The 12119-nt window shown below is 49.4% G+C and overlaps 1 protein-coding gene across 2 annotated transcripts in view; it reads right to left on the bottom strand.

The window, feature by feature from the left end:
* The window catches only part of GRIP2 (glutamate receptor interacting protein 2), a 34860-nt gene extending 24497 nt beyond the window's left edge, over positions 1–10363 (bottom strand). For both annotated transcript variants that reach the window (XM_080914905.1, XM_080914906.1), the window contains exon 1: positions 10314–10363. In XM_080914905.1, the coding sequence (XP_080771031.1) occupies positions 10314–10353 (40 nt within the window). In that variant the 5' untranslated portion in view covers positions 10354–10363. The remainder of the gene's footprint in view (positions 1–10313) is intronic.
* Positions 10364–12119: the final 1756 nt, after the last annotated feature.

Genomic DNA, 12119 nt, shown 5'->3' with positions numbered 1-12119 from the left:
GGGAGTAGCACTATTAGAAGGTGTGGTCCTGTTGGAGTAGGTGTGTCATTGTGGGTGTAGGCTATAAGACCCTCACCCTAGCTGCCTTGAAATCATTCTTCCACTAGCAGCTTTCAGATGTAAATGTAGAACTCTCAGCTCTGCCTGCACCATGCCTACCTGGATGCCACCATGCTCCTGCCTTGAGGATAATGGACTGAACCTCTGAACCTGTAAGTTAGCCCCAATAAAATGTTGTCATTAATAAGACTTGACTTGGTCATGGTGTCTGTTCACAGAAGTAAAGCCCTAAAACAGAAGTTGGTACCAGGGACTACAGCATTACTGTGATAGGCCTGACCATGGGCCAATGTAGTAAGAATGTGGAAGACAGTGATGCTGAGGGTCATTTGAACTCTATAGGCCTGCTGACCCAAGAGGTTTCAGTGGAGGAGAACTTTAATATGTGGCAGAAAGACTGTTTTTTTTTCATCTTTTGGTGAAGAACATGGCTGCTTTTTGCCATTGTGTGAAGAGACTGCCTAAAGCTAAGGCAAAGAGATTTATGTTAAGTGCATCGACAAAGGAAGTCTCAAAAAGGCCCAACAGAGACATTGTTCTCTGGTTAAGTCTGATGAAGAGCATTTTGAACAAATATAGCAAACTGAGAAGGGAAAAACATAAAATATATAGTTTGAGTATTAAAGGAAGTGAAATGGAACTAAAGCCTGTGTTCAAGAATATTAAATTGAATTAAGGAAGTGGTGACCTTGGGGCAGGATCCCATCTAGCTAAATTTAGGCCCAGGCAAGGCAGTACAAGCCTTTAATCCCAGGAAGTAAAGACAAGCAGATCTCTGAGTTCAAGGCTAGCCTAGATGAGAGCAAGTGCTAGGTGAAGAAAACTTAAGCCCAGGATTGGTAGACCACACCTTTAATCATAGTGCGTAGGAGACAGGCATGCAGATCTCTGAGTTCAAAGTCAGCCTACAGACCAAGTGCTATGACAGTCAAGCTTAGGCAGTAAAGGAGGTGGAAAACAGAAAGCTATTGATGATGTAATAGAACAAGGGGGCCATGTTCCAGCTCCAGCAAGCAGAACTCAGCAGCTTTGGTCATGTGGCTTTAGAGTCAAGAGAGGGAGACTACTGGGACAGTTGATGCTGGTTAGTTGGAGCTAAAAAATTAGTGGTGATTAAGAAGAGACCAGCAACACTGAGATGAAATCTTCTGAAAAGTGTTTACTGAGAGCACAAAGAAGCTATGTTCCAGAGATAGCCAAGGTTGTGTCTTGTGCTGCAGCTGTACTTGGTAATGTGTAATTGTCAACCTGGTGGTACTGGTTTTGAAGGCATGAAGGCAGTCATGAAGAACAGCTAAGGCTTGGCACTGTGAGAAGCCATAGAAAGCCATTGGTAAAGGTGCAGCCTCAGTTGCAGCTGATGGCCCAGGACTAAAGGGGTCATTCAAAGAATTTGAGGCTTGGTACCATGAAGAGAGCATGTGAGAGGTTATTGGTGAAGCTCAGTTGTGGGGGAAGACTCCAGTGTATTGGAGATGCCAGTACCATGGAATGATCATCAAGAACAGCGTCAGCAGTGGAGTGAATCAAACATAGAGTGCTACAGAGGACAGAGTGGGAGAACTGACACCAGCCCTTTGGAGGAGCCCAGAAGATCATGTATGGATCCCCGACACTGGAAAAAGAAGATGTAACATTGAAGTTACCTTGGAGACTCCATGTTCAAGATGCCACAGCCGTGGTCTATCTGCTAAGGAATGTTGCTAACAGGGAGTAGAACCAGCCCAGGAGAAAAAAAGTTTGTTGCAGTCAACAAAGATAAAAAGGGAGTTGGGGATCTGAAGACTGTTTTGACATCAGCCATGGAGATTCGGAATTGGGAGTTTGCCCAGATGGTTTCCTGTCTTGCTTTGGGGATTACAGTTAAGTGATTGGATGAATCTCAGAAGAGACTTTGAACTTTGGACTTTTAACATTGTTGAGACTGTTATAGACTATGGGGACTTCGGAAGTTGGACTAAATGTATTTTTGCATTATGCTATGTTTAGGTATGATCCTCATAGATTCAGGTGTTTGAACAAGTGTATGGGGCCAGGGAGTGGAATGTGTTGGTTTGCATATGCTTGGCACAGGGAGTGCCACTATTAGAAGGTGTGGTCCTGTTGGAGTAGGTGTGTCATTGTGGGTGTGGGCTATAAGACCCTCACCCTAGCTGCCTGGAAGTCAGTCTTCCACTAGCAGCTTTCAGATGTAGATGTAGAACTCTCAGCTCCTCCCGCTCTATGCCTGCCTGGGTGCTGCCATGCTCCTGCCTTGAGGATAATGGACTGAACCTATGAACCTGTAAACCAGCCCCAGTTAAATGTTGTTTCTATAAGACTTGCCTTAGTTATGGTGTCTGTTCACAGCAGTAAAATCCTAACTAAGACATTACCCAGACTATCCAGAAAGGAAGCTGCAACTCAGAAAGAGAGAATTTGTGTTCAGGGTCACATAGCTTGGGGGAGGGTGTTATAATCTAGTTTAGAAATCCAGGCCTGTTGGACCTGTCCCAGGATCTAGATGCATACTTGATAAGGCACTTACCATGGTTTTCACGACTAGACCTGGCCAGTGCATTTGCAGGTGTGTGTGTGTGTGTGTATATATGTGTGTGTGTGTGTGTGTGTGTGTGTGTGTGTGTGTGTGTGTGTGTGTGAATGCTTTACATATAATAAACTCCACTTATGTGTAAGCCGGTGAACCTTAGCTTTACTGGGTGGGAAATCTCCTTCCATTGCATAATGAAGTAGTGTTTCCCAACCTCCCTCTCTCAGGAATCTTAGCAGATGAATCTGCCTCTCTCTTCCCCTCTCTACCCCTCTCTTATTTCCTGTCTTGTTGTCTTCCTGGGATGTGTTTCATGGCATAGACATTTGTCTTTGAGGGATTTTTAAAAGTTATTAGAGCACAGTGTGGTGGCACAAGTGATAGCCCCAGCACTCCAGGGACAGTAAGAGGTTAAACGCTTAAGGTCATTCTCAACCCTATTGTGACTTCAAGGCCAGCCTAACCTCCGAGACAATCTTCCAAACAAAACAAAGAGACAATTTTAATTATAAAGAGAATACTCAAGCGCTGTTTCTAACACCATTAGATTTAACTGTTTAAAAATACTGTTTGGAAAACAATTAATTGTTCCTGGACTGAAGTGCCCAGGCTTCCCCGCCCCCCTCTTCCAAGAATCCCTAAGCAACACAGGACAGCAGCTCTGACAAACAGGGACATTGTGCCATGCAAGAAGAGATATCTTAGTTGTCCCTCAGTATTCACCGGGACCCCTAAAGGACCCCAGAATTGCAGATCCTCCATTCACATTCATAAAACTGTATGCCGTTTACACAACTAGAACCTTCTAGCCCAGACTGAGCCCACAACAGCAAGATAAGGACCGAGAGAAGACTCGTGCATTTATACAGACAGACGGTTTTGCCTGACATTTTTGATGTCTTTTTAGTTGACTCACAGCAGCGGGACAAGCAGTACAGGAAACGGACGGTCCCTGGAACACACACAGGTGACACATAAACTGACACTGGTTTAAGACCCTGATCTAAGCTCTGTGGCTTTTGCTATTTGCAGGCCACTGAAGCTTTTCCCTTTTAACACTTGGGGACAATCCTGGCCCCGGGAGAACCTGCTTAACACAGAAGATGGAATGGCTCAGTGGGCTGCGCTTGCCTGGGAGAGCGGTTCCTTTCCCAGGCTTACCCACATCTGTGCTTCTGAACAGCCTGAAGTTTCAAGGGTGTCCAGGTCACCTGCTCTGTGGAGAAGCCACTGCCCCTCCTTTTCTGCTGGTCCCTTGCTTTAAACCATTTCTTCTCTGGACTTGGCTGTTCTCACAGCTGTGGCCTTATTAGATTTTCTCTATGAACCAGGGGGAAGGGAGTTGAGATCTTCAAGTCCACTTGACAGATGAGGAGACTGGGGTTCAGACTGGCAGTTCCAAGGTAGACTGTGCTCCCATTCCCAACCAGTACCTCTTGACAAGGCTGTGTACCAGGCTCCTCCAAGCCTCATTGTTCTCGGCTCCTGGATGACAGGCTCTCTATGCTGTCTGAGGAGGGGGCATCCTTCCCAGGTACCGGGGGCACCTGCAGATCCCTAACCCTCCCTCAGCCTTTGGTTGATACTGTACATGCCCCCATCAGCCTCTTAAGGAAGACCAATTCAGAGCAGAAAGGCCCACCCTTCTAAGTAGATTGTGCCTGTCATTCTACAGCTGTGGGGTGGTATCTTCTTCTCAAGCCTCGTAGGTGGCAAAGGCCACATGCCTCATCCCAGCTAGGTCTTTCTATCCTAGGGATCAACCTGGGCAAGTCAGCCTGGGTCAAGATAGCTTGGACTACAGTAGGGGCTCAGTGAGTTTATCAAAGCTAGCTTTGATGATTTATTTCTGGAAAGGGAAGGGGCCTCTGTATTGCATGAAGGTTCACAGCACCCCTGGTCTCCATTTCCAGATATTAATAGATCCTGGGATGGCCAGAAATGATCCTAGAAATTGTCAAGTGTTCCATGGGGTGCCATATCAGCCTCACTGAGGACCACTCTAGAAAGAACAGAGGTGTGCTCAGCTTAGATAGAAGAAAGGCTTGGCTAGGATCAGGGCCACAGCTCAACCGAGACCCATGGAAACTTCTTTATCTAACCCATGAGAAACTGTCTGGTTCTTCATTAACTCTGCTAAGTGGTCAGGTCCCCTCCACTTGCCAAAAAAAAAAAAAAAAAGGTGGTAAATAGCCAAATAGCAGTTAAGGTGAGCATCATCGTAAGGCTCCTGGAATAGGGTCCCCAGCAGCTCTCTGTTCACTCTCCTTCCCAGACCCATGCTCACAGCCACCAGTGTGATTCAGACAACACCATTTAATGTAATGCCTCCCATTACTGCTCCCTCGTACACCCTTCATTATCTGCAACAAGACACTCTGAGCTAATAAAATTAGAAAGGCTCAGCTCCATCAGTGGTGTGGGCAGATGTCTCCGGTATTTCACCAGGACAATTCTGAAACTGAAATGTGTCTCATCCCAGGCAAATCAGATCCTGTCACCTAGGCTCCCTCCCCATCCTGGGGAAACGGAGATAAGCTTCAAGGGTTATGTGTCCATGGGGAAGGGTATTTGTGTTTGAAGGAAGCTGAGGACCAAGTTTTTCCGGACCAGAGCAGTGACTCCCTTGGAACGCAGCCCTGAATACCTATGGGCTCAAGGTAGATAATGGAACCCTGAAGATAAAATAGAAGAAGCAGAGATCTGCAGGCTGGGCATACCCAAATGTTGCTCTTGGTAGCCAGGCTTGGGTAAGCTAGTGAAGGAGGGGATCTCATTCCAACCCATCTTTAAAGGTCCCCCCTTTCTTCATTCTAATAATCAGAGCTTGTCCAACTGATGAACATGGTAACTTCTGTGAGGTAGCTAAGGCATGTTAATTTTCTATTCTTAACACCGAGTGGCCCCAACTTTCTCCTTCAGACAAATCCTGCCAGCCTTGGATTCTGGCTGTCAGTGTGTTGTTCCAGGTTTTGCTGGGGTGAGGTTGCAAACTAAGGTAATGGCATTGTGCACAGAGTTAGTAATCAAGGACTGGGGAAGCAGCTTAGTGGATAAAGTGCTTGCCACACAATCCTGAGCACCTGGGTTCAGGACCCCAGAACCCACATAAAAAGCCAGGCATGTGCACATGCATACATACACATAGAGACCTGAACAAGGCCAGGAACTTCAAGTGGAGCCCAGAGGCCTCCGGTGGAAGTCAGGAGGTCATACTAGCTATCAGAGCTACTGGCTAAGAGGTTTTTCTATCTAATACTCCTTTCCCCCAAGTCATATTCAGAGTAACCCATGGTGAAAGGGTGATGTTGTCTGTGATGGTTTGCATATGCTCAGCCCAGGGAGTGGCACTATTAGAAGGTGTGGCCCTGTTGGAGTAGGTGTGGCCTTGTTGGAGTAGGTGTGGCCTTGTTGGAGTAGGTGTGGCCTTGTTGGAGTAGATGTGTCACTGTGGGTATGGCCTTTAAGACCCTCATCCTAGCTGCCTAGAAGCCAGTATTCTCCTAGCGGCCTTCAAATAAAGATGTAGAACTCTCAGCTCCTCCTGCACCATGCCTGCCTAGACACTGCCATGGTCCTGCCTTGATGATAATGGAATAAACTCTGAACCTGTAAATCAGCCTCAATTAAATGTTGTCTTTATAAGACTTGCCTTGGTCATGGTTCACAGCAGTAAAACCCTAACTAAGACTCTGACAGCTGCCTTGTCAAGGGGGACACCAGCGCCCCCCTTCAAGAACAACCTTGTGATGAGAGAGACTGAGGCACATTCAAACCAGGAGTCAAAGCATGATTGGAACTGCCAACTGGCTGCATGCCCTGAGCCTCTAATCTCCATTGTAAAGTGGGAGTGTCTTCCTCACACAGCAGGGAGAAATTAGGGGACCACTTTATTTATAGATGCCTCCGTGTGGTTTGGCCCCCAGAGTCCCCCCTCAGGGAACAAGCTCACTCTCTCCTGTCCTCTTGTATTTTTTTGGGGGGAGAGAGAGGTGGGGGATGTTCTCGGACTTGGTAATTACATGCTTAGAGATGAAGGCTTTTCAAAAAACATCTTTCCCACCAGTTTCAGCTGGAAACGTGCATAAAAAAACAGGGATATTTTTATCTGCATTTTTCTAGTCTCCTTCCAGCAATGGCCAATTATGAGCACCACTTCAGTCAGTCAGGGCTGTAGAAATTGCTTCAGAGGGAAATTCTCTTCCGGGGCCATGGGGAGCCAGGGCACAGGCCTAAACACCTGGTTCTGGCTGCTGCAACTAGGCAGGTGGAGGTGTGGGGGGGTCCCTTTTTTTTTTTCCTCAGGCAAATCTTGCTGATCCACCCTACATCTCTCTTCCTCTGCAGCCCCAGGGAGCTACTGAGCTGACAAAGGGAAAAGGAAGTTTGTCCCTTGCCAATCTGCTTTGCCAGGGTGCCGCCTAAACAGAGTGCCAGGAAAGGGACAGAAGGGTGGGGGCTGAGGGGTGCTGTAAATTCAACTCAGGCCTGTCACTCCCATTAGAGGCACTTGAGCAAGCTTGATATGAAGACCCGTTAGTGGGACTCCTGTGTTCCCATGACAGCTGGGTTAAGGTTCCCCCCACTCCCACTCCTTTGGATCTCTCATTTTAAGTGGTCTGTGAAGATTTAGTGACAATTCCTGGAGAGTGGCCGCTTAGCGTCATATCTCTGTCCAACCTTGATTTGACCCACCAGGCTACGGATGGCACTGTTGGTGTGCAGAGGACAGGATGAACTTTGGAGTCAGGCCAGCTTGGCATGCTGATACACCGATGGGGAAACTGAGGCACAGAGAGGGTAAGTAATGGCTCATGGCAAGAGATTGAACAGGCTTTGAGCCAGGCCTGGTTCTAAGAACTTCAAAGTCATTACCGCTCTGTCTTCGCAAAAAGCCAGAAGTTCTGCCATCACTATCATGTGATAGATGGTGAAACCAAGGCACACAGAAGTTAAGGGGACCATAAAATAAGGACATTCAGCCCTGGACTCATTCAAGCTCAAGGCATCCAGCCCTCTAGGACCTGCCCCTCTGAACATAACACCTCAATCTCTGGACTGCTCTGTTCAAAGAGACATTCTTCCACAGTGACATTCCACAGGGACACCCCTGTCCCTCTAGGGATGGATCGACACAGGGCTGAGCTGTGGTTGTGGACTTTGCTCTCTGGAAGCCATCTTTCCCTGGGCAGAGGCATGGGATGACAGGTAAGACAGCCACAGCACATTTTCAATGGCGTGAGCCGAGCAGTCACACATCAAACAGGAAGCCTCACTGTGCAATGCCAAGGCGGCTAGAGAGAATGAGAATCGCCAACCCGGCTGGGCTTGTCCTTGGCCAGTCTGCTGCAAGCATCTACACAGCGGCTGTTCGCTGAGAAGGAAGGGGACAGTCTCACAGGGGTGATGGGGTGATAGCTGGTGCTCTGCAGATCATCCTGGAACCAGGTGCCCCAGACCCAAGAGAGACACATTCCTCACGCCTAGCTCTGCCTCCCCACCCCCCAGCAAGAGCACAAGAGAGCCCAAGCGAGTTTAAAGAAACTATAGCCTAGGGAGGGTAAGACTTCGTGGAGCCCTGACTAGCATCAGTCTTCCCTCTGCCTGGAAGACTTTCCAGACATCCACAAACCCCTTCTCTCATCTCCTGTAACCTGATGAAATGTCCCCAGTCAGGGAGGCCATGCCCATGAGTCTCTCATACAGACTCACCCCAACACGTCAGGAAGTCCCTACTACAGTCTTCCCACTTGTTCCTCAGCATTCAGCGTTATCAGAAAGACTCCACTGCACTCAGGAGTGGAGAGAACACAGCTTTCTAGCATTCTGTAAGCACCTAGCTTTTGACCTCAATCCCCATTTGTAGAAAAGGCCATTATAGAAGCAAGAGTGGCCAGAGGCCAGGAACAGGAAGGGGTTGAACCTGGGTGGAACCCACCCCTCCCTGGCTCCAGGATACTGGCTGATCCCCAAGTGAATGACCTCTAAGGGTTCACCCAATGGCCACAGCCCAGGCCTAGAAAGGGCTCTGATGAAGCCCCTGGGGAGGAGGGTGTGAACAGGGACCCCCCCTGTGCATACACTCTGTCTCAGTTGTCCTGAGTCTGGAATACTGGGTGGCCAGTATTGACTAAATCCTGGTAGCTCCTGGTGACAAAGACATCTTGTGGTCAGGAGTCCGAGGACACACCCATTCTTCAGGCAGGAGTTTGAAGGCAGTGTGTGTATGCCGGAGTGGGGACCTGCACAGCAACTTTAGCCTGAGTCAGGCCTACTGTATATCTTCTCTTCCACCCCACAGATACCGTAGAGGAGACAGCCACCCGGGTAGAGCCCATCCAGGCCAGAGAGAGCCAGGCTGCCCGCTCCACAGGCCTCAGTTCCCACCCCTGAAGTGACCCTGCAGTGATACACATGCAGCGACCACCTGTTGGCTCCCTTCCTCTGCCCTAGGAGAGGCCCGACAACTAGGCCTGGCTAGTGAGACCCCCATGGTTGGTTTAGCAATAGACATGGGGTCCATGCTGAGCCCTTAGACTTTTGAGGGAACAACTGTAGGTAGACTCTCTGACACAAACCTTGGAGAGCAAGAAGACACAGGATGGAGAAAGGGAAGGGAATGGGGGATACAGCACACCTAGAGCCTGTTGTTCCTGACACTCCAGCTCAGGGCTTTTTTTTTTTTTTTTTAAAGAAGCCTCGGGTTGAAGTCAAAGGATACTGACACAGGGGTGATCCTATGACCCGGGAGGAAATTCTCAGGGGCGAGACTGGGGAGGGAATGGGGAAGCCTCAGAGTAGAAACCAGAGAGCTCGGAAGAGACCTTGAGAACTGGGCTCCGAAGCTGTAACAAGACTTCAGGCTTAGCCACTCCCTCTCAGGAACCCAGGGGTTGAGGCAGGTCAGGAGAACACCAGAACACAGACCTCACTAGAGGTAGAGGCCCAGAGGCCAAGAGAACACCAAACACAGGCTCTACTAGGAAAGGAAGCCTAAAAGACAGGAAGAGAATGGGGCAAAGGCCCAGCAGGCTTGGGCATAAGAAAAGCACAGAAGTTCCAACATCCCCAACTCAAACTGTATGACAGAGGTGTCCCTTGAAGGAAACCTGGGGTGCTTGATCCCTATACCCTGGAAGCTGTAGAGAAGTGTGTAGATCTTGGAAGGTATTGAGAGCATTGGGAGGTAGTAACCCTTAAAGGCACAGAAAGCAGAGTGAGCCACACTGTTGGGGGAGGTCAGGCTGGCCCAGCAGTCTGAAGTTATGAAGACAGACAGACAGACAGATAGATAGACAGACATCACTCTGCTTGCCTCATAGCTGCTTTCCAGTCACAGATACCACCACAGACACCTAGGAATGTGGCAGCTGGGCCCCGCCCCTCTACTGAGTTCCAGAGCCCAGGGCTCCCGAAACCTTCATTCACCCTGGCCTCAGAAAAGGCTCACTCCCAGCCCCAAATTCCCAACAACGGACAGCTCTACTCCCCCCAGTGAGGTAAGAAAGGCAGCCTCCCTGGGTCTCTGAACCCCTTGTAACCTGTGCCCAAGGACAATTTTGGGAGACAGCTTTCCAGTGAGCACAGGACACCCCCAGAGCAGAAACACAACCCTGCCTGGTTAGATCCACATCTTTCCCACCAGACTTCCAGAGGGGCAGCCCCATTCCTACCATCTAGGTTCCTCTCTGTAGCTGGTGTGGTGCCTGCATGCTCCACGTACCTGCCTCTGCAGGGCTGTCCCGGCTGAGCCCACACAGCATGTCTGCTGTCTCTGCACTGCCCACAGCTCCCAGATACACACTAGGTTCCTCCCTCACCCTCCCCAGGGAGGGGCCCAGGAGCTCCCTCCCACTGGCGGGGCATAGTCCACCCACTGCCGCCTGCTCTCTACTTAAAGGGCCAAAGCTTTCTTCACTGTGTCTCCAAGATCAGAATCTGAGGCCCCCTAATCCATGGGCATATGGCAGCACTCAGACTATTAGAAGTGAGTCCTAGGGCCCTCCTCAGTCTCCTGGACACATGACTTTGATCCTAAAATGCTCCAAAAGGGCTTTGGCAAATGACTGTCTTCCCTGGGCCTCAGTTTTCACACCTGGAAAAGGAGGACACACCATACCCAACTTTATTCTTATAAGAAACAGATTTCAGCAGGACTGGCATAGGAGTCTAGTCATAAGCCCCAAAGTGCAGCAGCAGCCTCTCTGGTCATATGATTGCCCCCTAGGCACCCCTGCAGATGCTCACAGTTGCCCTACCCCTTTCTCTCTGCCAATTTTTTTTTTTTTTTCTGGAAAGTAAGATTTAGGAACCACAAACCTATACAGTGTCCACAAGTACTACATGGGGACTGAGTATGTCAGGCCAAGCAGCTTCCACATCTGAGCTTGATGGGCAGTGGCATCTGGTCAGGGTCTGCAGTCACAACTGGCGAGCTTCCCCTTGCTTGCCCCAGATGGGCCCCAGTCCTGCGCACTGATAGACCTCCGTCATTCAGGGCTCAGGACCAACCAGACAGATCCTAATACAGCCCCAGGACCCCTCCAGATGGGCCAGCCATACCTACACATTGTCCCCGCCCCATCCCGTTCTCCCAGGGCTACCCATGGGCACCGAGAAGAAAGGCAAAGGGTTAGTGACACAAGTCACCAAATAGTGGCAACCAACAACTTGTGCAAGTGCACAGTGCACCCAGCTGAGTGCAGCAGAGATTTAGCTATGGTGTCCTTTTTCTCAGGAAATTCTTGGCAGCCCAGTCACTATGGAAGTCAGATTATGCTCACAGACTGCCCCAGACTAGCTAGCTTCAGATAAATCCATATTCTCGTCTGTCTACAGGCTCAAGTCCCTGTACTGATTTCACTTCCTAAGGAGCCTTTCTCATCAGGTAACCTTTAGTAGGGAGGGGTGGAGGGCATGGTGGGAGTAGGGTCTAAGGCCAAAGTTCTAGGAGCATTGTACAGCCATGAGAGAGGTATGAGGCTGAATCTCATATGAGGGAGTCCTGCCAAGCAGAGGGAGGGTACAGGTTCCATGGGGTGCTGAGCCTAGAAACGGTAAGGCAGGCCTGGCTATGACATGGAACTTCACCAGGGCACAGAGGGCTACCTGAGCATCCCAACTTCACATCAGTGGGAAGGATGTCACCAGAGGTCCTCTAGCAGAGCTTCCCCCATCTGCAGACAGAGGCAAAAGATACACAGGTCTCTGGGGTAACGTCTGCTCCTTAAGACAACATTTGTTCTCCTGACAGAGGCATATCAAGAGCCGCTCTGATTGGCAGTGGGAAGCTCGGCTGGATCTCTTTGGCTCTTCACTGCTCCTTTGGAATTTACTTTTGTGGCTGAGAAGCCCTTGGAAAGGTCATTCCATGGATTAGGAGAGAGCCGTCTGCATAGCATCTCTCTGAGAACCTGTCTAATGGGCACTGGGGGGCTGGAGACAACACCAGATAGGAAAGGAAACAGGTTCTGCTTCTGCCCTGCCCCCAGACACCCCATCACACATTTTTATTTAATTTTATCCATGT

Source organism: Micromys minutus, assembly GCF_963924665.1.
Source record: "Micromys minutus genome assembly, chromosome: 3".
Taxonomy (NCBI): Eukaryota; Metazoa; Chordata; class Mammalia; order Rodentia; family Muridae; genus Micromys; species Micromys minutus.
Note: the sequence above shows the minus strand (reverse complement) of the source record. Positions and strands in the feature narration are given on the sequence as shown.